Consider the following 26,040-nt stretch of genomic DNA (forward strand, 5'->3'; position numbering starts at 1 on the left):
TTGTGTATCATATTGGTATATTTTATCCCACATTGGTTAAAATGTGTGGCTGTTAACCAACAAGTTCAAGATCCAAAATCCAAATCCTTATTCTAGTATTTATTATATATTTAGTTTGATGTTATTATTTAAAAATAAAAGCTATATACGCGTCACACTTGCCATGCTCTAGTGATTGTAATATGAAAACATATATAAATTATTTAGATATTTTTTTACACTTCAGCTGGAAATACAAACTTTATGTAATTTTTTTTGACGATATGACAAAATTAAAAATATCTTAACATGAATTGCGGAGAAATTTAGGCAAGCCAAACCAAGCGATCCTGAGCGTACCTCGAGACAGGGTGGCGCACCCGTTGTGAATCTGAGAAATATCCCATTCAACTTATACGACAACAGAGAAACCTAGAAAATTATAATATAATATTTAAAATAAAAAACATTAGTTTTATTATATTTATAATTATTGAAAAACGTAAAGGTTGAGATTCCCCCATCCCAAGTCCCACATCTCCCTCACTTCCCTCCTCTTCCCGCGTGTGCGCTCCGATGGACGAGGTCGACGGTGCCCTCCCTCCCTACTACCCTCACGGCGGCGGGTCTTCCTTCGCGAGGAAGGTAATGTTCTCCTCCGCTTCCCCCTCCTCCGCCTCGGAGTGCGGCCCCGTCGTCTTCCCTCACTTAGTGGGCGGCCGTGCTCCCGCCGCATCCGCGCCTTCTCCCGCCGAACCCGTCCGGAGAAAGCGGGGGAGGCCGAGGAAATACGGCGCGTCGCCCTTTCCTTCTCCTCCCTCTCTCGTATCTTCTGTCAAGAAGCCTTCGGTTCAGCTACCATCATCGCGGTCGTCGTCTTCTTCACGGAAGAAGGAAGCCTCTTCCTCTTCTTCCAAGAAAGCTCAGCTTGCAGCTCTCGGTCAGTACTTCTCTGTTTCCCATGCTTTTGGGTTGCTTTTTCTGTAATTTTAGAGCGCAATGCATGATAGTTTTCATTTTTAGAACCCGAAATAAGAGACTCTGAATTATCACATTGATTTATGTGACTTATCTATATTTTGAAGCTTCGACTTGAATGCATTTTTGTAATGTTTCTTGGCCTTTTCTTTTCTTCTTTATTTTTATGTCCTTTATTACTCTTTGTCTTGGCTCTTTTTTTTTTTCGTTATTTTTTTTGGGTTTCTTAAGGTTGTAGTGTATCATATTCTAATCAAAATGTGCATATTCCATATAATATCTATAAATGACATGCATAATATTCAGTAAATTTATTTTTCATTCCAAATACAATTTCATAAAATTGATAAATCCCACGTAAATTGATTTTTAAGTTATTTGATGCCAAAAATTTATATTAATTAATTAACAAGTCTAGAAAATGTTAGAAAATTTTCTAACATTGCGTGCACATAGAAAATTTGAAGTAAATTTTGAAAATGTTTCTTTAAAAGCATTGATTTAAGGACTATTTTGTAATAATGTCTTGTTGGACTTCTTGTCTAGATGATTGCACTCTACACAGAATCAATCCCAACAATTAGAAAAGTAACGGATAATTGTAGAAAAATAGGAGGAAGAGTTGAAGGAATCAGGGTTGGCAGTTGGTGATGTCTGGTGATCTGGGTTAGTCCGATCTAGTAATCTAACCGGTCAAATCATAAAATGAGTCAGATTCAGATAGTGATGCATAACAGGAGATTGACGATGATGGGGTCTGGTGATGCCCAGTGAGAGTTGGGGTGGGGGATGACATATTGAGTGGGCACTAGACATTGTTTAGGACTTCTTTGTCGGGGTCGACCATGAACATAAGGAAGGCACTCTTTGTTGGGTCCACAATTATACGAGAGAGAGAAAGAGAGAAGAAGAGAGAAAGTGACAAAGATTAGAGAGAAGGGGGAGAAGAAAATAGTGGTTCATGTGCTGATGGTGGGGTGGTTTGCAACTCTCGGCAGAGGAGCTATGATCAGCTCTTGTGAGCAATACAGTGAGTGTCAGATAGTTGACAATCTATGGTGATGGTTAATGACGACGAACGATCAATTGAAAAGGAACAAAAAGGAGAGAGGGAAACAAAGCTTAGCATTGAACCAAACCTCAGCTCGCTTGTCAGAGGTTGTGGGTTTTGACGTAACTGTTGAGGAGTGATGGCCGGAGAGAGGACGCTTGCAGCTGGCTTCAAAAACAAAGGAAAAGATCGGCGAGTAATGAAATAGAGAAGGGATGCTTGTGGTGAAATCCGAGCTTTTCTAGTGAATACTTGGCTGGCGGCGATGGCTCAAAGAAGGGATTCAAAGGGAAGAGTGCTTAGAAGGGACAAAGGTGTTGATTACCTTACCTTCGGCGAGATTTAGCGGCGACCATATTGATGGTGGCAGATGGCACAAAAACCAGAGATAGTGTGTGAAGAAGAAGAAAAAAATTCACAGTGCGGTCTCATAGGAGATTGGTGAGGTCTTATTGCCGGTGGAGGCTAGGGTTTCCTAGCCTCCTTTAGTGACCAAGAAGGAGGGGGGGATTTAACCTCCTTCATCGAGTTGGAACAAGGGCTTTGCTCCACTTAATTTTTGGGAGTGGGCCGTTTCGGGCCATGCTTCGACAGTAGGTCATACCAAACGTTAGGCCTCATATGGGCTAGGTCGGTTAGTGGACTAGGTCCATATTGACTTAGGCCAACTATTTGGACAGGCCTTACTATTCCTTCCTTTATAAAATTTCATCCATGATATTTTCTTATGAGTAGAGTCGGCGGAACCGGTACCAGGTACCATACCGGTTGTCCGGCAAGATGAATCGGTACAGGCCCACACCGTACCATGTCGGGCCCATACCGACATAGTAAAAGAGTTAGGGGAGAGGAAGAACGAGAGAGAAAAAGAGAGAGAGAAGGGGAGGCTGATGGAGAGCCAGTAGAGGGCTGGAGAGCCGTCGGCGGAGGAGGCAGAGGCCGAGAGCCGTTAGGAAGCCACGGAAGAAGGGCTTCCAGTTTCCTATTTCATTTGAAATAAGGGCCGACGGGGGCTCTTTTATTTTTGAGGTTTTTAAGTGAAAGTCGGCAATGGGTTTGTTGATTTTCAATTAAAATCTTAAAAAATAAAAGGAGCCCCTTTGGGCCCTATTTTGAACGAATAGGGGACCGAAGCGAGCCTCTCTTCTATGGCTCCCTCCTCTGCGTGACGGCTCTTCGGTGTCCGCCGGCCGGCCTCGACCTTCCTTTCTCTTCCTTCCTCTCCCTCTCCCTCTCTCTCTCTCTCTCTTTTTCTCTTTTTTCTTCGTCTTCTCCCTCTCTGGTGCAGATCTCGTTTTCATCACCAAAATCGTTTTAGTCTGTAGCCGGTACAGCTCGGAACGCCCTGAACCGGGTGGTTCGGGACGGTTCTGCCGACCTTGCTTACGAGTCTTCAAAAAGTTGGATATACTTTCTCCTTATTTCATCCTCTAGTTTCCAAATGGCTTCTCTTTCTGGATGATGGCTCTGTTGCACTTTAACATAATGAATGATACGACGTTGCAATACTTGATCTTTATGGTCCACAGTTTGTAAAGGGTGCTCCTCATTTGCCAAGTCCTTTATAAGACAAGGATTTGAGCTTTATGACATGTCTCAGGTCTAGCACATACTTCTTTAACATGGAAACATGAAAGACATCATCATCATGTATACTAGCTAATGAAGGCGACAAAGCAACTCTATAAGCTATCTAACTAATCCTTTTTGGTATCTCAAATGGGCCAATAGACCTAAGACTCAACTTGCCTTGGATTCGAACCTCACAATTCCCACTTTAAGAAATACATGATCACCTACTTGAAACTCTGGGTCCCGTTTCCTTAAATCTGCATAGCTCTTTTATCTTCTCTAAATTGCATGAATTCCCTCTTTGATTAATTGTATCTTCTCCACTATTTGTTGTACAATCTTTGCTCCTAATAATCTTATATCACCAACATCCACTCAACAAATGAGCGATTGACATTTTCTACCGTATAATGCCTTATAAGGTGCCATCTGGATGTTAGCCTGGTGATTATTATTAATAAGTGAATCCACCCAAGTTAGATGCTCTTCCCTTTATCCTTTCATATCAAGAACACAAGCTCAAAATATATCTTCTGAGATTTGAATTGTCCTTTCTAACTGACCATCAATTTTGGGAGGAAAGCAGTATTGAAGTTCAGCTTAGTCCCTAAGGCCTTATGCAAACTCTTCCAAAATTGCAATACAAATCTAGTGCCTCTATTTGATACAATGGTTACAAGAATTCCATTCAACCTCACAATTTCTTTCGTATGTAATCGAGCTAGCTTTCCTAGAAAAGGCAACTTTAATAGGTAGAAAGTGTACAAGTTTCTTTGCCAATTTCTTTACTAATTTGTTTCTAGGTTCTTTGCAATTTCCTTAGCTTTGACTAGACATGAGAACATTCTCATTTTTCTCTTCATTCATTTCCCTCCACCAATTTACTTGTCCTTCCTTTCATTTTCTTTTCACCACCAAACAAAGCCTTAAGAAGCACAGAAGTTGAAAAATCTGTACCTTTCCTAAATTTAGATCATTTTTGAAGAATATTGGTCATTGAAAGTAATGGTGATTTGTGGTGACCAAAGTTGATTGAATGGTTATGGTTAAAGATTTCAATGTTCTGTCTATGCATATGAATTAAACCTTGCAGAAGCATGGAAAATCCACATGCAAAAATTCATCAATATAGGGATGACATCAAGGGGAAGAACAGGATATGCTCATGGATTAAAGTGCTGGTTACGATGGCATGACATGCATGATACTTATTGTGTTAGTGTCTTATCGGCACATAGCACTGGCATGATACAGGTTGCATGCGAATACTTGGTATGCTACCATTCTAGTGAATTCTAAGGGTGCCAAACTTTTGCATGGCTCACCTTGTAGGGAGCGGTACTTTATTCTTTGACATTGCTTCCTAAAATGAAGGAAGAATTCAATGTTTAAAACTCTCAAGAGAACACATGCAAAGCTAATGTAACCACAATGGAATATGATTTTGTGGCCTACTCCAATTTGTTGCATGATGATTATTCATCTGAGGTTTGTATAGCTTTGCTTGGCTGCTTGGTCTTCACATTTTCATGGGACAAGGGGAAGTCTTCATAGCAGAGAAACCACCATAAGCTTGTCACACGAAATTAACTTCTTAAATGAAGATTACATATCTTAATCCTGTGTTTGGACTGATTAACACAATGTGACCTCATGCACAGCCTAGAAGGAATTTTCTTCTGATTAAAAATATCAAGAAACTTTGTAGCTTAAGGTCATTAGATCATTGTCTAGAAAGGGTATCTTAGTGCATGAGGCTCTTGCCACTATGGGGTTTGGGGAGGGTCAGATTTATGTAGCCTTACCCACATGCATGGAAAGGTTTTTTCATATTTCGAACTCGTGGTGGTAAAGTCATAATGGAGCTACCTTACCATTGCACCAAGGCTTGCCATCTCATGCAATCATGGAAATCGCAATGCAATTTTTTCCTTGCATTAAAGATTTAGTGCTTAAATGGCATTTTCTTCTGATTGATAATATTCAAAAACTTTGTAGCTTAAGGTCATGCAGTCATGGTAATCATGATGCAATTTTTCCTTGGATTAAAGATTTAATGATGAAATCTTGGATGATGAGAAGGAGAAGTATGAATAACAATGAAGTGGAGATTAGCGATGCCATAATCTCTTCTATAAAATCAGGTGGGGTTTCCTGAGTTTGAGCCATTGCCAATCATGACTTGAGGGACTACTTTGTCATTATTTATACTGTGGATAACCGTTTAGAATTGAAGGAAGGTTAAAATTGTAGCATATTTCTGGGTGAAGGTGATGCTATATCTTGTTTGGTTGCTCCATAAACTATCATATATATGCTCCAAAATTACTCAAATAATTAAGCTAGGTTTGCATCCATTACTCTTTTTATACCCAGCCTAATTTCTTGCCTTGCTCCCCGGACTTGTTCCCATAGAGCACCTCTTTTGTCCCAGCTTCCCATCCATGGTGATGCACGGGAGCTAGACTACACATTAACTTTGCTAAGGACTGATATATAATTCCTCCTAGTGTTTATTCTGTCTCAATATTTCACCACATTTCTTTTTCAATGTCTGTGAAAGAGAGTTCCCTGTATTTTTTGGTAAATCTTTCAACAAAGTTGAAGCTTGTATAGCCCAATACTTCAACTGTACAACCTTTCCTCCGGGTTGAAACAAGTTCTTTCAAGATTAAGCTAAGCAATTCTTCTAGATTCTTGAATTTCTCATTAATCTGTTAAAAGGCCTTCTATCTTCAATGCCAAACACTAGAACATCATCAGCAAATATTAGATGGATAAACTTATATTCTCTCTTTTCACTTATGGTGGAAAATGTCCATTGAATTGTGCAAGCTCAAAGAAAGTTGTTATGGCATCCATGTTACAGTAACAAGGTGACATACAATCACCTGGCCTCATTTATTAGAAAAGATCAGCAGCCCTTCTAATAAAATATATTTATAAAATGGCAGACCAATATATTCAAAAGTCCAAGTAATTTTACCAGCCCAGTAATTCAATTCTTCCTCGATTTTTCTATTAACTGTGTAATAAGCCATCTTGATTCCCCTTTTAAGCAAACTTGGACCCTCATCTTTTCTTCAACTTTCGAAGAATTTCATCGACTAGTAGGATATTGTTGCAGATTTTCTTTTGATAAAATCTTAATTAACTTAAGGTGAAAATATCTATTAACTAGTACTGAAAAGAAGTCATAAGGGTGTGCTGGAAGCTATGATCTCCCTCATCTCTCAATAGAATGGGCAGGAACTTCACCTCTTCTTTCTTGAAAAGGAAAGCTTGTAGCCTAGAAGTGACTAACTTGGTATTTGGACTTGTAAATATTGCAACAGTGTATGGCCCGAACTTACCAGTAACATTGTCATTTAATTTCTTTTTGTATCAAACTAAGAAGGTACGACTAATATACTTAAAAAATTTCTGTGATTCAAAAAAATTGGAAATTTTTGACAAAAACCTTGCTATAAACAATCAATCAAGAACACATCTGGACTGGGTGCTTTCAGAATATTGCCTCCATAAGAGCATCCGCTATTGACTGCACAGAAAACTGGTTTTCACTACTAGATTTCTTATTCATCAGAAAGCAGTCGCTTTTGGTTGCCTCCTGATTGTCGAGATCAGGCTTCAAATGTTGGAGTGGTACATAAGTAAATTCCTTTTTAATTTTGTGTGGATCTAAAGTCATCAATTTGCATCTCTTCTCTTCTAAACCACCTTATCATGTTCTGATTTATGCAGATCTTTAAAAACAGCACAAAAAACATTTGAAGTTCCTACAAGACTTTAGGATCCATTTAGTCTTGTTTTGCAAGCATACTTCTACTAGACCCTCTGTCCTTACAAATGCCTTCTTGACTCCCTTTTTGGGTCTAAAAATCTGGTTATGATCTTAATTTTGCTAGTATTTTTAAGATGTTCCATGCTCCTTCCTAATTTCTTTTAGCTATGTATTCTTAAGACTCAACAATAGGTATGCCATACTGATCCAAATTGGGCGATACAGGGCGTATCGTACTACCGGTATCCGGTACGGATGGCGTACCAATATTTGGTATATCAAAAAATTCTGTACCGTACCGTACCGACACTGTGCTAGTGTGGCACTGGTACGAGGTCAGGTACTGAGACGGCGAACCTTGCTCAACACAATATGCATTATTACTATAATTTCATAGGGCCTCTTATATATTCCTAAGCTTCTCCTCACAAAAAAGAAAAGCCGGAATCCTATTTTCTTTTATAGGTAGGTTTCTGTGCCTCCAACAAAACTTTGAGAAAATTTGGATTTCTTCCACTATATATCAATCTTGAAAAAGGTCTAGCCATTTAGTGTCTATTAGAGCTTTGCATAACTTTTTTTGGGATGCCGATCCTAGGATCTTGGCTGCAAACTTTTATGTGTAAGCGTATCATTTTGGTTCTAAGATATTGTAACCTTAAGATTAAATTATAATTAGATAAGTAACTAGGTTCCAGCCAAGGTCTGTCGAACCGGGTCGAATCGTCCTGTTCGGCCTGTACCGAGTCAACCTGGTAGGGAACTGGGTTGGTTCACTTATTTTATTCGAGCTAGGTCCTGAACTGGCCGAAACCGGTCCCAAATCGGTCCGAACTGGCTGCTTCTGTTCGAAATCGGTGCGAATCGGATGTTCGCACCGAGTTGGACCGGTTCTGAACTGGCCCGCCTCGCCCTCTACTTTTGTTATAAAAGGGCGTTGGAAAGGCCTAAGAAGTTTCTCGGGCGTTTCCAATGTTCATTTTGTTCCCCACTTCCCCTTCCCCCCATGATAAAAATTACACCGATTCAGTATGAGTGAAGAAGGATCCAATCCTAAATAAGGTGTGCTTCCTCTCTCCTACTTCATTTTCTGTTTTTTTGGGGCTCCAAAAAATAGCTCAAAATTTGCAAAATAAGAAAAGATCATGCTAAATTTTTTGATTTTAGCTTGATTTTTATTTTGATTTTATGCCAAAATTTTGGATTTTGTTACCGGCTTATTCGGATGGGCCCCTTCACAGTCGTATTATTGGCCAAAGGACATCTCTTAGAGATAGAGCTTCAGCGAGAGTGCTTATAACCCAGAGTGTTCCTTATGGGATGAATATATAAAACTATAACACTGCTTAGTTAGAGGGGTGGGCTGATATGCCCTCTGACTATATTAATGATCTGCATATCTGTGAGAGGCATCGCCACTTGTTGAGATTTTAGATATCGGTATGTATATTGTACTTTAAATATATGTAATTGATTGTATTATTTTATATTTTTTACCTCACTAGTTGATTTTAGGATATTTCATATTGTTTCTTGTAGCATAGAACATCTAACTAATCATTTTATGTTTTGTCTCACTTTAAAACAACAAAATGCATCATTTAGGTTAAATCGGGATCATAGAAATATTAAAAAATATTAAATTATACTTAAAATTATTGAAAAATTAGAAATATTAATTAATCAAACTTGAAAAACTTACAAAAAATTTGGGCTTGTGTCGGTATGGTACTGAACCCATACCATACCGACTCTCCCGCTGAATGGTATAGGTTCCGGTACCGTTTTGGCGGATTGCAATTTCATTTCCGATTGCAATTCATTGTCGCTGGAATTATTTTTGAAAATCTAAATGCTTTTCCAAAGTAAACTTCCTAAGCATTCATTTTAGCCGTGCATAAATTATTATATGCTCTTTTGAGCTTGCAAGTTCCAGAAAGAAGATTTTGGGCTCCATATGATGCCAGACAACAGGGGAAGAGAAGAAAGAGAGAAGAAGAAAGAAGAAGAAATAGAGAATGAGTGAGGAGGGAGGAGGAAGAAAGAACTAGGCTTCGCACCTAGCCCTGTTTAGGGTTTCACGCTAGAGCTAAAAGAAAGAAATCACAATTTCTTCATAGCATACCCTAAACGATGTACGGTCCAACATATTTATAAGACCTAGAAAATGCAAAAAGACTTCTAAAAAGAAATTAATTTCATAAAGACCTTCAAAGATAACAAAATACCAAAATAAGCCCTAAAGGCTATCAAATAACAAAATATCCTAATAAGCCCAAATAAAATAAAGGATTTTTTGCACGAATACCCTTCTATTAAGTGTTTTGCTAGAAAAGCTTAACTCGACCGATGAGCTTCATTCTGGCAAACTGGACCTTCTTTTCTTCAGATAAATTATATCATCCAAAAAGTGGTCCATTTTGTGCAACTAGTTTGAGAAGACCTTTGGGTCAAGGCAACCATCAAATGTGGGGACTTCAATCCGAATGCCTTTCATTACATCTTCATCATGGTCACGAGGCTCTGTAGGTTCTATATTGTGCTGATAACTCCTATCGACATCAGGGACTGGCATCGGTCCTTTATGACGAGGGTAGGTTGGAGGGCGGCCTGGAAAGGGATTAGGGTCAAAGTGGCCATGTCGAACAGATCCTAGATGGTCTAGGGTTTCATCCTTGACCTCTGGGCCTTCCAAATGAGAGGCACTATCTTCTGTGGATCCCATAATCCTCTGAAGGGAAGCCTCAATTGAGTCTAATCGGGCGTTGGCCTAGGTGGACACTGTGGTCAAGTTTTGGACAGCCTTTAGCAAGGCTTCGTTGTTGGGATTCATGACAACTTGGGATTCTAACTGGAAGACAATACGACCACTACGAAGGTGCATATAATGAGTGTGCAAAGTTGTCAGTGGCCCTACAAAGCTAAGACAGTGGTAGTTCTTAGGCAGACCTAATGCATGAAAATGATGCCTGGCACTTACTATATATGCTCAATATAAACGGAAAGCTGATCTTTAGTAAATAAAATCAAGTAGGGGATCACGTAATAAATGCAAGCAAGTAATTGCAATCAAATAGTGCTAGTATTCTGTGTGTTGCAGGGTATCACGGAGCCTCAAAGAACTTCTAAAGATTAGGCAGCCCTGCAATTAATAACAAGATGGGCCACTATAAGGGTTTCTTAGGTTGTTTGGGTGTATGTGTTGAATTCACAGTAAGATAAGTCAACGGAGCACACAAGAGTTCATAGATGCTGAAATTTAGACAAACAAATAGATTTTTAGGAAGAGAAGAAATCTGACCTGGGCTGTGGACGACAATTAGAAGCGCGGTCGTAGCAAACGGACTCTTCAAATGGTTCAAATCGAGTCTGATCACAGCAACTCGTTGGGCCTGATGGGCCTGCTGGGCCCGTAGGGGATGCGGTGGGCCTTGGCCAGGCAGGCTGGCGGATGAGAAAGGGGCGCAGGGTGCAAAACAGGCTCGAGGAAGGGAGGGGTCGAGGAGAGGGGGTCGGGAATCGGGAAGGTGGCTGTGGAGCGGATTGAGTTGGGTTTGTTGGCCCCGAACGCGAGATGATGAGAAGGGGTTCGAGGAAGGAGTACATGGACTTGATGTGGTGTGAAAAAGGGTTTCAATGCCGAAACCTTGGAGAGAATGAGGGGAAGGGAGGGGCGATCGGGGAAGATGAAGGAGGGGGCGAAGCGCGGTGGAAGGGGGCAGGCCTGTGAGGGGTAGCGGGGAGGCGGCGGAACTCGGGGTTGCTTCCCCTTGCGTTCAGAGCAAAGGGGCGGGTGTGGAGGGTGTGGTGGACGCAGCCGTGGGAGCAACTGGGACGAGGGAGGCGGGGCGGAGATGGAAGCGACGATGGTGGAGGTGGAAATGGCGACGTCGGAGGTGGGGGCGGCAAGGGTGGTGCGGCTCTGCGGGCGGTCGCGGAGGAAGATGAATAGTAAGTTCTTTCCCCCCTTTTTTTTCCTTTTTTTTTTTCCAGCGAAACAGACTCGGGTTAACGGGCACGACCACTCCAGTGACCCGTTCCTATTTCGGCTCCTTCGTGGAGGCTTTGAGGGGGAGGAGTTGCAGGTGGTTACCTGCTTTCGTGGCGACGGTGGTGAGGCGTGATGACGTTTGCTGAAGGACAAGGCGGCGACGGGCGCTCTGGAGCGGCGCGTGGTTCTTCGTTGGCCGTCTCAGGCTTCCTCTTTCTTTCTTTTTTTTAATGCGATCCGCTGCAAACAGGAATGCATGGGGAGAAGAGAGGGCTTACGGCTTTGGAAAGAAAGAAGAAAACCACGTGAAGAAAACCCGCTTGGGATCCCCACGCGAAAGAACAACACCCACGTGAAGAACTTTTTTTTTTTGTTTACCGAGCTCTAATACCAATGCTGATGCCAGACAGCAGGGGAAGAAAAGAAAGAGAGAAGAAGAAATAGAGGAGAGAGGAGGGAGGAGGAAGAAAGAACTAGGCTTCGCACCTAGCCCTGCTTAGGGTTTCACGCCAGAGCTAAAAGAAAGGAATCACAATTTCATTCATAGTATACCCTAAACGATGTACGGTCAACATATGTATTAGACTCAGAAAATGCAAAAAGATCCCTAAAAGGAAATTAATCTTACAAAGATCCTCAAAGATAACAAAGTATCAAAATAAGCCCTAAAAACTATCAAATAACAAAATACTCTAATAAGCCCAAATAAAATAAAATCACTCTAACCACAATGAAACTAGCTGAACCATCTTCCTGCGGCGACTATCGACCCGAATGACGGGTGATCTGGCACTGGTGTCTGCACCACCATATGATGATTATTCTCTCTTTCCATTTGCATTACATATGAATAAAGTTAATATTTGATGAAAACCTTTGCAACTTAGATATTGAGATATTGATTAATATGCTTGAAATTGAATAATAATACAATTTAGACCTTTTCTCATTGATTCCTTGACTCATGTATTAATTCATGCAATAAAAATAAACAGCAACATAATATCGGATTCTGCATGGAAGAATGTCTCGTCATATTACAAGCATGGCACACAGAATGCATTGATAAAGGTTGATGCACTGATTTAGTCCTATTTACAAAAGAGACAATTTCTTAAACATTATAATAACACTTTATTAAGAATGACTAGATGTTAAGCAATACTTGTTCATTTTGATAGAGTTGGAAAAAGTAGTTGTTAAGCAAATATTGGTTTCATTTGCTTTTGCATCCATACATGTGTTTGAATGATTAGCCTGTTATGCCATGGCACAATATACATGTTCCAGACAAAATTGTAAGGGCATGCTGAAGTAATATATTTGGCTACACTTGTGCGAGGTCAAGATATACACACAGATACTATTATACAAATATATATTTGTATGAAATCGTACACACCCACATACATATATACATATATATTTAATGCTTTATGCAGGTAATGTTGGACAAGGATTTACACCGCATGTCCTTACTATTGCTTCTGGAGAGGTGCGTTATATTACTCTTAAATATCTGAAATTTTGTGTAAATGAAAACATACAATTGTATAAATATATATTTGTTGTTGTAAGCACATTGCGAAGTATTATTTGCAACTGTGGAACCTTTTTTCAGCCATTTGAGCATATATTCATTTCGATATCTTTTCAAATAAAGTAAAAAAGCATATTTTTATGCATATAATGTTCAAATATGTTGAGTAGATACCATGAGCATGATGCATTTGATATTACAAAGTTGTCCCTGTTTCTTTTTCTCCATGGTAATTAAGGTCTGCTCAACTACATATGCTTCTCATGATGATAAACTAGATAATCATTGTATGAGGGACGGGGAAGTGCCACTGCGATATTTGTAATAATTTACAATAATGAGCTGATATTTTTAATCAAGCACCACTTCTTAGATCCAATTGACTATAAGCCAAAAGTTCCAACTTTCAATAAGTTCTTGCAGTTTATCAAGCCCCTTGTGAATATTGAGAAGAAAGTGCTGCCAAAATTATCCAACAGGAGCATTATGTGGAGAATTGGCAATGGATTCCATCACCAAGTTTGAGAGATTCAATGATGGGATCAAGGACATGGCACCAACCAGAGGATCACAAGAAGTGGTCAAGCATAATGGATGTGAACTGAAGAAAAGGACCGTCTCAATCAAGCTTTTGTTGGTTCCCTGAGCATTCAATCAAAGATGGCTTTTACTAGGCCCTTTGCTTGGGATGCAAGTTATCATATTCTGTTTTGTTTTATTAAATTTGTCAAATAGGAATCTTTTAGGAAACTTTAGGTGTCCGGATTTGAGAGGTTTTCTAGATTGACTGTAGAGTCATGAAAAAGGACTCCAGAAAAGGAGGATCAAGTATGAAGGCAATTGCTGGCTGAATGGTCTAAATTAGGTTTGATCTTGGCCGTTCATTTTGGAATTTAGTTTTAGAGTCCTAATTAGGAAAGGATGGGGACTGTTTATGTCTATTGAAGGTCATTAATGGACTGCAATACAGTTGATGATGATAGTATTCAAAATTTGGGATTGAATGTAAAGGCCATAGGCCTCGTTTTTTTCTTCTCTCTTCTCCATATCTTCTTGCTTCCCCCCTCATTCTCTCGTTTTTCCCTCATCCTTCTACTTGTGTTCAATTTGCATCAAATTTTTGCTGTTACTAGCGGATTTCTTACCAAAAGTGACCGAGGATGTTGGCAGCAGCCATTAAAGACCTATAAAAGGCATCCTAGGCTGGTTTTATTGCTCAAGCCTTGATTTGGATGATGTAGGGCTCCCTTGTTACCTTGCTTAGGGTCGATTAGTCATTATAATATCTTAATTTTATGTTTCTCAGCAGGATGATAATGTTGTTTCAGTTTTATTAACATTTTCTTAAATTTTTAGAGTCAGTTTTTTTTGTAATTTTTCAGATTTTCTGGACATGGGCTGTCATATGTCTTATAGGTTGTATGTTAGGTATATTTATGTTTTTGGGCTTTATTTTTGATCTTTAGTTGGGTTTTATTAGGCAAAATTATAGAATTGCTATTTGGAGTCCTAGTAGGAGTATTAGAACTATGGTATGCCATACCGGTCCGAATCGGACAGTATAGGGTGTACTGTACCGTATCGGTTCGCTACCGATATCCGATATGGGTGGCATACCGATACTCAGTACGCCAAAAAATCCCATATCGTACTGTACCAATATTGTGCTAGTTTGGCACCAATAGGGGGTCTGGTATCAAGACGACGAACCTTGATTAGAACTCTATAAACAAGCTGTAGTTTTTAATGGCAGTCAAAAATTCATAGATTTTTCCTAAGTAATTATTATTTCTTTTCGAGTTGTGTGATGCAATTCTAACTCTAGGTGTGATGCCTATGGGATTCTAGGTGTAATGCCTAGAAAATATCACTTTTCTTCTTCTTTTTCTTTAATTACAGCATTGTATAATCTCAAATTCGGATCTGATTCCATCTCCATTGAACCCTAGCAACCAAAAGCATAAACCCATAGCCACCCATCCAAAAATTAGCTTTCACATTCACAACACAAACAAAATTTTTATTTCCGTTTTTTTACTTCCAGCTCACCTAAAAGCCTCAAAACTTCATCCTTTTGTCTCTATTTTTCCCCCAAATCACTCTCTATCCATATACCAAAATAAAACCTAGCTTCTCACACAATTCTGTACCCTTTTAGCCCAAAATAACCCATTAAGCATCCCTGAATTTTTCCTAATCAAGGCTGTCCTACATCAAAATGTCCTTTCCGAGTTAGGCTTGCTTTCTTGCAACCAATCCAACTGTGGAGAAGACTGCGATAAAGCTCAGATCAAATCAGATTTGAACCATAACTTAGCGCAAGCTTCGGTTGTTGCTACAGCAGACTAGGTACTCAAGGCTCCGCCCTAGCATGAGAAGGAAATCTAACACTAGAAGACCTCTCACCCAATCTATGACTTTGGCCTTTGACCTTCAGACTCTCATGTTGGAATTGGGTCATGGTTGGGTGCCTATGATAGGCTGACTTGACTCGACCCTTTTTGATTTTAAACGAGGAAGAGAGAGGGGAACAATTTTGGGCAGTTCGGAAGCCACGCAAAACCATTCAATGCAATTAAAACATGCCTCTCTTTTTGGATCTTTGGGACTAGAAATAGAGAAACAAAGAGGAGACCTCCATTTGCCCTAGGAAGACAGTTCTTGCATGCGACTAGAGAGAGTTTTCCATTCCTGTGATTGTTCTTTGACCTGTGCAACTCTTGAGAGCCAAAACAGACCAATGATTCAACGCAAGGTTTCATTCACACTTCCACAAGATATGCACTTTCCTTGTTCTTGTTATCTTTCATTGGTATTAGAGCAATTTTTTGGTTGTTTGCTTGTTTTGTTTCTCTTAAAACATAGAATAAACTCGAGGATTACATTGAACTCATCATCGGTGAGGGAGGGTGCGGTGGTGGTGCTCGTTGTCACCGTGCTCCTCCCTCTCTCCCTTTCTTCTTTTCTTTGCTAACTTTCTTTCGTTCACTTCTTTTTGTGGTGGTGGTGTTGCTGGGCCTTGCTCCTCCCTCATTTATTATGAATTAGAGGCATGATTTGCCTTACCGGCCCGAACTGGGCGGTACGGGGCATACCATACCGTATCAGTTTGGTACCAGTACCTAGAAAGGGTGGCGTATCGACACTTGTTACAGCAAAAAAAATTCCATACCGTACTGTACAAAGTACCAACTGAAGGGTTTTAGCATGTTATAATGCGCAGCGGAAGCTAGGGATTTTAAAAATTTCTTAATAAAGTCCCTATGCATGAAACCTTTTTAAGCCTAGATCACCTTAATGATTACAATCAAATGATATAAAATAAATGCAGAATTAGTAGAATATCTCAAACGCTAATCCAAAGTGTACAATCTCCACGAGGCGTCCAAGTGTCCGTCCTCACTAGAAGCAATGCTAGAAAGAAAGAAACTAATATAAGAAAGAAAGAAGAGAGGAGTGGGGTGGAATTGGAATGATGAAGCCCATGGAGTGCTAACCTATTTATAATAGGTGTAGGGATGCATCTTCAAGGGATGCATCCCATCCACACATCCTCTCATGAAAGGGCATCATCTAAAGGGCCATATCAAATAAGAGGAGGTGCAGATCAAGTGAGGAGGTGTATCAAATGATATGTCCTTTCATGTGGTGCCATATTTTGACCAAGTCAACATCACATGCTAATCACATGTTTATCACGCCTCACCTCTTGATCTTTCATGATGATGATCCAAGGGCTCCAATGCAAGGCGCCATTCACTTGACCCATTATGTCTTCATCCAATGATGGGATTAAGATTTAAATAGGTGATGATCATGGATTCTAATTAGGTCGTATTACAAGCACATGCACGTCAATCGATCAATTGGTCTTCAACTCTTGAATTGGTTCTAAGCCTCCTTGATTCGATCCTTGATCAACTCTTGATCCCATCGCCATCAACCACTTAGATCGCCGTTCATCTCATGCCTTGTCTTCAATTTGATCGTTGACGTACATCACATCACAGAAATACAACCAGATGTAAAATAAAAATAATAATAAATTACATCCCCTTTTAGGAGGCACGTAGGCCTCTCAAAACATCAAATAAGATGCATGCAAGCATCTGAAAAATTACATGACATTACAGATCACATCGGAGGTCATTACATTTGATACCAAAAGGGTTTGAATCCTATGATTATCACCACATGCAGCAATTATAATTTTCAGATCCGAAATCTAACTGATTATCTCATGACATAAGTTGCTGATCATGCTAATCATGATTCTAAACTTTGTAATCCCATTAACAATGCAATTAGAATCATCCTTTTATCACATAAAAATCAGCATGCAAAAATCAGCACCCTAGAAAAAATCTGCATGCAGAAAATTTTCAGCATGCATAATCATTTAAATTTCAGATCTAATAAGCCTATTAATAATTAATCCTTATCTTAATCTACGATGCCTAGGCTCTGATACCACTGTTGGGAACCCGCCCATGCCGCAGAAAAATTTCAAAAATTTCAGATGTAGCGGAAGAGGCATGCGCGGGATCAACCGTTCATCGCATGAACGTTGTTTAAAACCGTTCGTAGATAGATAAGGATTAAAAAACTTTTTAAAACATTAGAAGATCAGATCTTCACCTTGTGCGGGTAGATGATCACTGCAAACTGATGATCGTGGTTTTTGGATGAAGGTTCGCTTGAAACCGTTCAAGTGCCTGGCCTCTACGGGTATCCACACGAAGCAGGAACCGATCCAAGTTTTCTATCTCTCCGGGGTGCTAGCTCCCTTGCAGAGATAACTTTTGATGGCTGATGTCCTCCCTTTTAATCAACCCTTGATTGTGCTTGGGAGGAGGAAGAAGGATGAAGATAGGAAGAAGATCAAAGCCCCTGCAGCCTTCTTTCTTTTCCTTGCGTTGGAAGGAAGAAGGGAGGATGAAGGGGCCACCTTTCTTTTTCTTCCTTTGCTTGCGGCTGAACCAAGGAAAGGGGAGGAGAGGGGGCCACGAATTGGAGAGGGAGAGGGCTTCAATGATGCCCTAGGTCAGCCCCCACGCCTCCTCTTAAATAGCATGTGGAGCTCCTACAAGTAGGAGCTCCTTGATAAACTTCCAAGAGGGGCGCCGACCCCTCTTCTTTGCCGCACCAAGCCAGGAAAAGGAGGAGGGGCGTGTGCCCCTCCTTCATGGTTTTAAGGAGGATTAGGAAGGTCACTCATGGTTAGGTCCTAATCTAATTAGGCTTGGACCAAGGGTGAACCAATTTGGGTTTAATCTAGGTAAGTCCTAATCTAATTAGAACTTAATGAACCATGACTCAATTGACCCCTTCAATCCTAATCCAATTAGGAGTCTTGTTGATTCATTAGATTAATAATTAATTAGGACTTAAGAAATCCTAATCCAATTAGGACTTATTTAATTTTGGTCCTAATCCAGTTAGGACTCTAATTTGAATCCGAAGTCCTAATCCGATTAGGACTCTAGGAATCCTATTCCAAGTAGGAATCCAATTTTAATTCAAAACTCCTAATCTCATTAGGATTGTAGGAATCCTACTCCAAGTAGGAATCCCAGTCCTATTCCAACTTGGATTCCCAGTCCTAATCCAATTAGGACTCTAGGAATCCTACTCGAAGTAGGTTTTGTGTTTAAGTCCAATTAATTAATTCCATTGTTCCTTCTTCAACTGATTATCAATCGAATTGATTACTTGTGATTTCTAATCACGATTCAACCATCGGATCGGTCAATACTTCTAATGTGTGTGACCCCATAGGTTCTATTCTGACTGGTGGTGAGATATATTATGATCTCTATCACAATATCGTTGAAAACTCCTTTCAATGGATTGGAACGATTCCAACTCTACTCATTAGGATTTATCGATCATCGAGATAATCCCTATGAGTCCCACCATCCACCAGTAACACCTAGCAGCATGTAGTGGCTATCCAGTAGAATAGAATGATGATCCTCTAGGTGCAGTTATCGTGTGATACAGTCCTTCTATCATGGATCCCTACAAGACGGAGGTCATGGATAACTCGTCAAACCCCTTCGTCTGTCATATGTCAAGATTTATTCGACTTAAGTTCGAGAGTGGAAAACTCTTTTTCCACTATGCAATCTGCCCCGGCCGAGGTCTTACGAACTCAGTCTTATAAATCACATAGGATCTCTCCTTTTCTATCAAGGTCGATAGATTCCTTGTAGATGCATACCCTACTCCTACAGTGAACCTACTGCAGCCAATCTACACTGCATGGACCCATATGGCTAGAGACCATGTATTTGTGCAGTCAAACTACAATAACCTCACTGTGAGTAGCCGAAGCATCGCAGGTCAAAGGACTAGTCACACTACTGCAACATCAAGCAAGTCACTGACGAGTGGATAGACATCCAAGTGACTTCTTGTGTTGGTCACTCTCAGTACCCTTGTTCTCTAACAAGCACCTGCACTATTACTTCAGTGTCGCCACACTGTGGACTCGAGTCTCGTCCATCCATAAGGAAAGCAATGTGTGCACTGATCGGATCGATCACCGTCCTTGTGATGATCCATTGATCAGGAGCATTCAGAAATTAATCACCAATGATGCATGGGTCAAATTCTTAACTCTTAAAAATACGCATCATCATCTTATTAATTCTTGGACGATTCATAGACACATAAATAATATGAATAGAAAGATGCCTTTATTTATTCAATAATAAATAGGCAAGTACAAAATTATGTCCCTAGAATTAATAATGTGTCAGCCAAAATTGGCTTCTAGGGCATACATCTAACAGAGAGGAGTGGGGTGGAATTGGAATGATGAAGCCCATGGAGTGCTAACCTATTTATAATAGGTGTAGGGATGCATCTTCAAGGGATGCATCCCATCCACACATCCTCTCATGAAAGGGCATCATCTAAAGGGCCATATCAAATAAGAGGAGGTGCAGATCAAGTAAGGAGGTGTATCAAATGATATGTCCTTTCATGTGGTGCCATATTTTGACCAAGTCAACATCACATGCTAATCACATGTCCATCACGCCTCACCTCTTGATCTTTCATGATGATGATCCAAGGGCTCCAATGCAAGGCGCCATTCACTTGACCCATTATGTCTTCATCCAATGGTGGGATTAAGATTCAATGGTCAATTATGGTAGCCATCCTCTAACCCAATTCAATTGGGTTAAACTAACTCTCCATTATGTCTTCATCCAACGGTAAATCAAGATCTAACGGTCTAAATTGAATGATTTATTAAATCTAATCCAATTAGACTCAAACCAAGCCAATTAGGTGCCAACTCTTGGCTAACCCATATTAGAATATGATCTAATCAAATTAGATCAATTAAGAATCAGATTCGAATCCAATTCGAATCGGATTCGAATCCAATTCGAATCAGATTCGAATCCAATTCGAATCAGATTCGAATCCAATTCGAATTAGGAGCTAAGGTTTGCAACACCTGCTAGGATGTTTATCTTGCGAACATGATCTAATCCAATTAGACCCTTGATAAGTTTCCTTGTGTGTGATCCATTGGGTTCCATACTTAGCCAGCAATAGGTGTGAGTGCGAGTTGACCCAACTTGATTAGAACTCTTCTAATCGATTTAAGTCCAAACTGCGCGAACCCGAACTTAACAATTAGAATCCTTTCTAATTGGTGATCGAATTAAACTCTTTAATTTGATCAAACCTATAAAACAAAATTGACGTCTAGCAACGTGTCATGTCTACCCGAAAAATATGGAATTTGGTGGAAATACCAAAAATACCCTTCAGTGGCAAATTACCATGCAATTCAATCCTTTAATCAAACTGCATCCCAAATATGTATATGAGTATGAATATATGTCAAACTCAATTTCATATTCATATTTTTCTCAATCTTTTAATGATAATTCAAATAATGAAATATTAGAAACTCTTTCTAATTTTCATTCTGCTTTGATCAAAGGCTTCCTGAATTATCATATGATTAGAATAAATAGGATGCTATCTTCTCTTACTAGAAGTGATTAATTCTTTGTTGACCTACTCATAATCTTCGTACATAATTCACCATATCCAGAAGACCTCGTACATAACTTATTGTCATGAATGAGTGTAAACCAAAATATGGGTTCATGTGCACAAGATACCATGGTGATCTCAGGTCATAGGATCAGTTGCACAACTCCCACTAAGAGAATCATCTTTTGACATGTAAGTAAGACTTCATAAGATTTCTCTTTGTAGGTCAATTCAGTGAACTCATTCCTCTAATGAGCACCCACATCTTTGTATTAGTGTCTCCACACAAATGATTGTGAGATCAATCATCCTCTGCATCGAGCATACATAAGACATGCCAGTCTTTCCGGTAATCATTGATCCCCGACTCAATGTACCAATAACTGGAAATATTTAAGATTAGGATTTTAGAATTTTAAGTCTCACTAGTATGATCTCATCATAGTCTTAAAACCATTGTCCTAATCTAAGGAGTTTATCATAAATATAATCAACAGCATATGATAAAACATAACGCCTTTATTCATATTTAAATGTCATGTACATGATTTGGATAAATCAAAAGAAAAAACCTTTCGCAATACATATTGCGATTGGCTTGTAGGGCATCTACTCTTTCACCAACACTGTGCTAGAGTGGCACTGGTATGGTATTTGATACTAAGACTACGAATCTTGATTAGAAGGTTCATAAACCCTTAGGAGATCATGACTGGGTTTTTGAAGATGGTTATGGGGGAAGAGAAGAGAATAAGGTGTTGGCTTTGGAAATGGCAGAGGGCTGGATCTACTGTGTGGAGACGAAAACTAACTCCAAGTATTTCATCTCTGAAGGGGGAAGTCACCATGATGGTTTCCATATGGTTTCCAATCTGAATCCTATTAAAAATGATCTGCTAAAGTCCACTACTCGAGCTGTGCATCCCTTTCTCCTTTCTTCCAGTCCATCGCACTCCCTACTCGGTTTTGTAATGGGATCTGAAGGCAGAGCATAAATCCCAATTGGCCTCATAATAGGATTGGAAAGCTGAGCATAAGAAAAAGAGAAGGGGGTGAGCATAAGTTCCAATTGGCATCATAATGGGATTTGAATAACAAGCATAACAAAAAGAGAGAAAGGGGCATGCGGCTTGGTCACGTGCTACATTGTTTTGATTAAATTATTATTTTAAATTTATAATAAAAGAAACACGAGAGGGGGTGCTAGCTTAGTCAGCTAGTGCGTGGTTCTCATAGTTGTTATCTTGAGGTCGACAGTTCGTGCCTTAGCCATAGGCACCATCATATTTTTTTTTAAAAAATTAATAAATTTACTTTAAAATGGAAATGGAAATAAAAAGATTAGGGGGAGGAGAAAAATAAATGCAGTCGGCACATATGGCTAGTGCGTCAGTCTATTATCTTGAGATTGAGAGTTTGGGCCTCTCTAATCCCATGAATTTCTGGTTATATTATTCCTTTTTTTGAAAATTCATAAAAAAGTGTAAAACTAGGATTAATATGTTTTTTGTTTTAAAAATGTTCTGATTTTGTGCCCAATACTACTGGAATGAATCTAATGATAGATTATTGTGAGCTATCAAAAATAAATAAAAAATATATATGTATGCTCATACCCAATATGTTTTTGAAAATATAGTTATAATGGTCATGATATTGGACTTCATGACTTAAAAGATGAATGCAAAACATACAATGAATCGATGCATATGGTTAATGTGGGATATGATATTTGACCTTAGAGATGAGGGTATCATCCTCAGCAAAGAGGAGCCAATTCTTGGCTTGATTAACTCCTTGCAAGAGTCTTGGAATACAGTGAAGCTCACTCTACGACAGAATGGGGACATCAAACCTTTTATGGATGTTGCATGTGAGCTTGAGTTAGAGGAGGAGCGCCAGGTTCTAACAAGCTTAAAACAAATCATAGAGCTATTAACATTCCCTAACCTTCGCAACATTAGGCATTTGGGTTTCAGCTCAAGTGATAAATGACTTTGGCTAGATAGGGGACCAAGAATTCGTTGTAAAAAAAGAGGGAGACAAAAATGCAATAAAAAAGAATACAAAATTGAAGCAAGACATAGCAACACGAAGGCATGTCATAAGAAATATAAGATTTAGCAAAACTTGCTAATTGTACAGTGTTTAGTTTCATATTTATGTATTGAATTTTTGTATTCTTTTTGTGAATATTATTGGCATGTTACCTTGTATATATATATATTTTGAATAATAGCATATGATTGAATGCATTTAATTGAACAATAGCATATGTATGGGTGCATTTAGTGCTATCCAAGATGAAATTATACAATTTTAGTAACATGCTCTAGAGCAAGATATGCCGTACCGGTACCGGTAAGCGTACCTGTCTCGTAACGGACCAGTTTGTACCAGTTCCGAACCGGTCTGCCGCAGGACCGCGTGCCCACGCGGTTTCCAGCTTGTGTGGGCGTGCTGCCTAGTGTGGAAAATCGTGTGTTGGTGCGGTTCCTAGCGCGGGCAACTGCCTACGGCGTGCTGGGCAGCGCGCGAGGGCGCGTGTATGGGTGCGACCGGTCCGCTTCACACCGGTATGCGACCGTACCGATCGATTCCGGTCCTAGAGAGGGGTTGGAACCATTTTCCACGCTTGAATTGGACTGGTTAGGGATCGGACCGGTCTGCTACGTGCTGAATCGGCCGGTACAGGCCGATTCAACATACCATATTTTAGAGTCTTATTTTGAGTAGGAATTTTGAGGTTGGTAGGATTTAAAGTTATTCTCACCTAGAACTGAAATTTTGTGCAATTGGACTAAGTTTATGATAATTAGATGTTTGTATCATGAAATATGATTAGGAATATAGTGAATTTTTGATTCTGTGTCTTATATTAGATTTTCATTAACTTAGTTCATTATTTCTGCAAAACAATTGTGTGTTGTCTAGTATAATTTTTCATTTTCATGTCTCTATGTAGTAACAATTAACCATGGGTTCAGCTTCTAAGAATATTGGAGCTGATTTGAACAAGGTTGAAAAACTAAATGTGACAAGTTTGACATATGGCTCCAAAAAGTTTAGGACATCCTAGAAGAGAAAGAGGTCCATGAGACCCTTAACCATACCGTGGCTGAAACTGAGAATGAAACTTACCGCTCCACACATGAGGGATCTAGAGGCTTGCTAAGCTTTGGAAAAAAAGAAGAATAGCATACTTGCATCACATTGCTGAGCAATATGCAAGATGATCTCATCTCATGTGTGAGTTCGAGGAGTATCCTATGACTTTGGAGTTGTGGGCAGCCTTGAAGTATAATTTTGGAGATACCTCCATGCAAGGTTCGCCGAACTGTGACCGAACCGAACCGGTTGAGAGTGCTGGTTCACGGACCGGCACGCTCTAAGTTTTATTTTTCTGTAGTTCTCTCTTTTTTCGAACTTTTTCTATGAATTTAAGTCTAATTTGATGTTTTTTTGACGTTTTCTTGATTTGTTTTGATGTTTTTTGATGTTTCTATGATCCTGGTTTAAGCTAGATGATGTATCTTATTGCTTGTACGAGTCTACCGGAACTCGTGCTTTTATTCGACAAACCTGTTCAATAGCTGCCTCTGCTTCTTTCGCCGCGCCGCTAGCCGGGATAGGATCCCAATGATACAAATCATAAAATGAACAATATAAAATATTCTCAAATCAAGATACAATCAATATAAAATGAACAACATAAATAATTTTATACATGCTTCTATTTCTTAAAACAAGAAAACTCCTGTACATAATAAATTATTTCAACATTAAAATAATATGGAGAGAATAAAGAAAGGAGAAAATTGCTGTAGAAGCTTGCAAGAAGTTGAGACTGATGCATGTATGGAAGAAAGAAAGAGAAGAGGGAAACATAATTGGAGAGGAGGTGCTAGCATTGGTTTCTCACAAAAAAGAGAGAGATATCGTAGGGAAGGGGATGTGGGATTAAAGGGTAGAGGCCCTTCTAAACTGAGTAGAACTTGATTTCCCAAATAAGCAAATCTGAGAGAGAGAGAGAGAGAGAGTGGGCATGGTGGCCTCCTTTTCCTAAACCGAGTGGAACTTTTTTTCCTTCTTCTCATGCAGGCACTGTTGATTTTTCTTGTTCGATTAGGAAGAGCATCAAGGCCCCTCACCTAAATTAAGTAGAACTTGGTATTGTGCCCCCCTTCTTGCTTAAATTTGTAACTAATGTTGTCCTCCACCCTCCCCCCCTCCTGCCTAAACCAAGTAAGACATAGTTAGGTGCTGTGTATTACAATGGGTCCTCAGAGAGCTACATGTTCAATCATCCCCTTTTACGTTTTGAGCTTGATACCTGTACCATGTCTGTATTACTGTTGGCATTATGGTCAATTAAGAATAGATACTCTTGGAATCTCATTCTTTCTTAATCTTATTGTGCATAAGATTTGTAGGTCGTGATTTAGCTTGCCTCTTACTAGAAGCACTTGCTAGGTTAACCATAGTTAATGGCCCAAGATAGCAACTTAATGCATTTAGGTATTCTTGTTTCTAATTCCCCCCTTTCTTTGGGACAATGTTCATATGGTTAGTCTCTGGACTTCTGTTTATTTCTGCAGCTATGAATATTTTCAGTTATGGTTTACACTACAGTTTAGAATTATAATTTTTTTAATAAGCCATCTATTAACATCTGGCAATTAATATTTCTGGAAAGGATCTATCCCAGAAAATTATGTCATTCGTGCAACAGCACAGGCGTGCATTTTGTATTCTCTCAGCATCTGGTTCTATTTCTAGTGCATCCCTTATCCAGCCAGCCATGTATGGGGGATGCATAACATATGAGGTAGACAACCCTTAAACCTTATTCTGGTCTCTTTCTTTTATCTGCTCTGAAGTTCCAAAATGAAATGAGAGACTGTTAGGGAATATCAGAATAAATGCTCAATCTCAGTTTACTTTGGTTTTGCATGTCTGGCATTTTCTTTTACATGATGCCTTCAGATTCAGTAATTCTGTTGCTACAGCATAAAATGATAAATTATGTTTTGTACTTTGCTACAGTACCTTCCGTCATCTCTTCTTTTAATCTGTTATGAAATTTAATAGCTAAAGAGAGATGATATGAGACAGTTAAA

General features: G+C 39.5%; 1 protein-coding gene across 3 annotated transcripts in view; it reads left to right on the forward strand.

Moving 5' to 3' along the window:
* Window positions 1-496: 496 nt before the first annotated feature.
* LOC103697600 (AT-hook motif nuclear-localized protein 14-like) overlaps window positions 497-26,040 on the forward strand; it is a 44,295-nt gene continuing 18,751 nt past the window's right edge. For 2 of the 3 annotated variants that reach the window (XR_005513718.1, XM_039131018.1), the window contains exons 1-3: window positions 497-919; window positions 12,798-12,850; window positions 25,617-25,748. Coding sequence is in view for 2 of the 3 variants with exons in the window: in XM_039131018.1 (XP_038986946.1) it covers window positions 556-919; window positions 12,798-12,850; window positions 25,617-25,748 (549 nt within the window). In the remaining variant the exon portion in view is untranslated. The remainder of the gene's footprint in view (window positions 920-12,797; window positions 12,851-25,616; window positions 25,749-26,040) is intronic. The other variant, XM_039131019.1, reaches the window with a different exon arrangement.

Source organism: Phoenix dactylifera, chromosome 10 (genome assembly GCF_009389715.1).
Source record: "Phoenix dactylifera cultivar Barhee BC4 chromosome 10, palm_55x_up_171113_PBpolish2nd_filt_p, whole genome shotgun sequence".
Taxonomy (NCBI): Eukaryota; Viridiplantae; Streptophyta; class Magnoliopsida; order Arecales; family Arecaceae; genus Phoenix; species Phoenix dactylifera.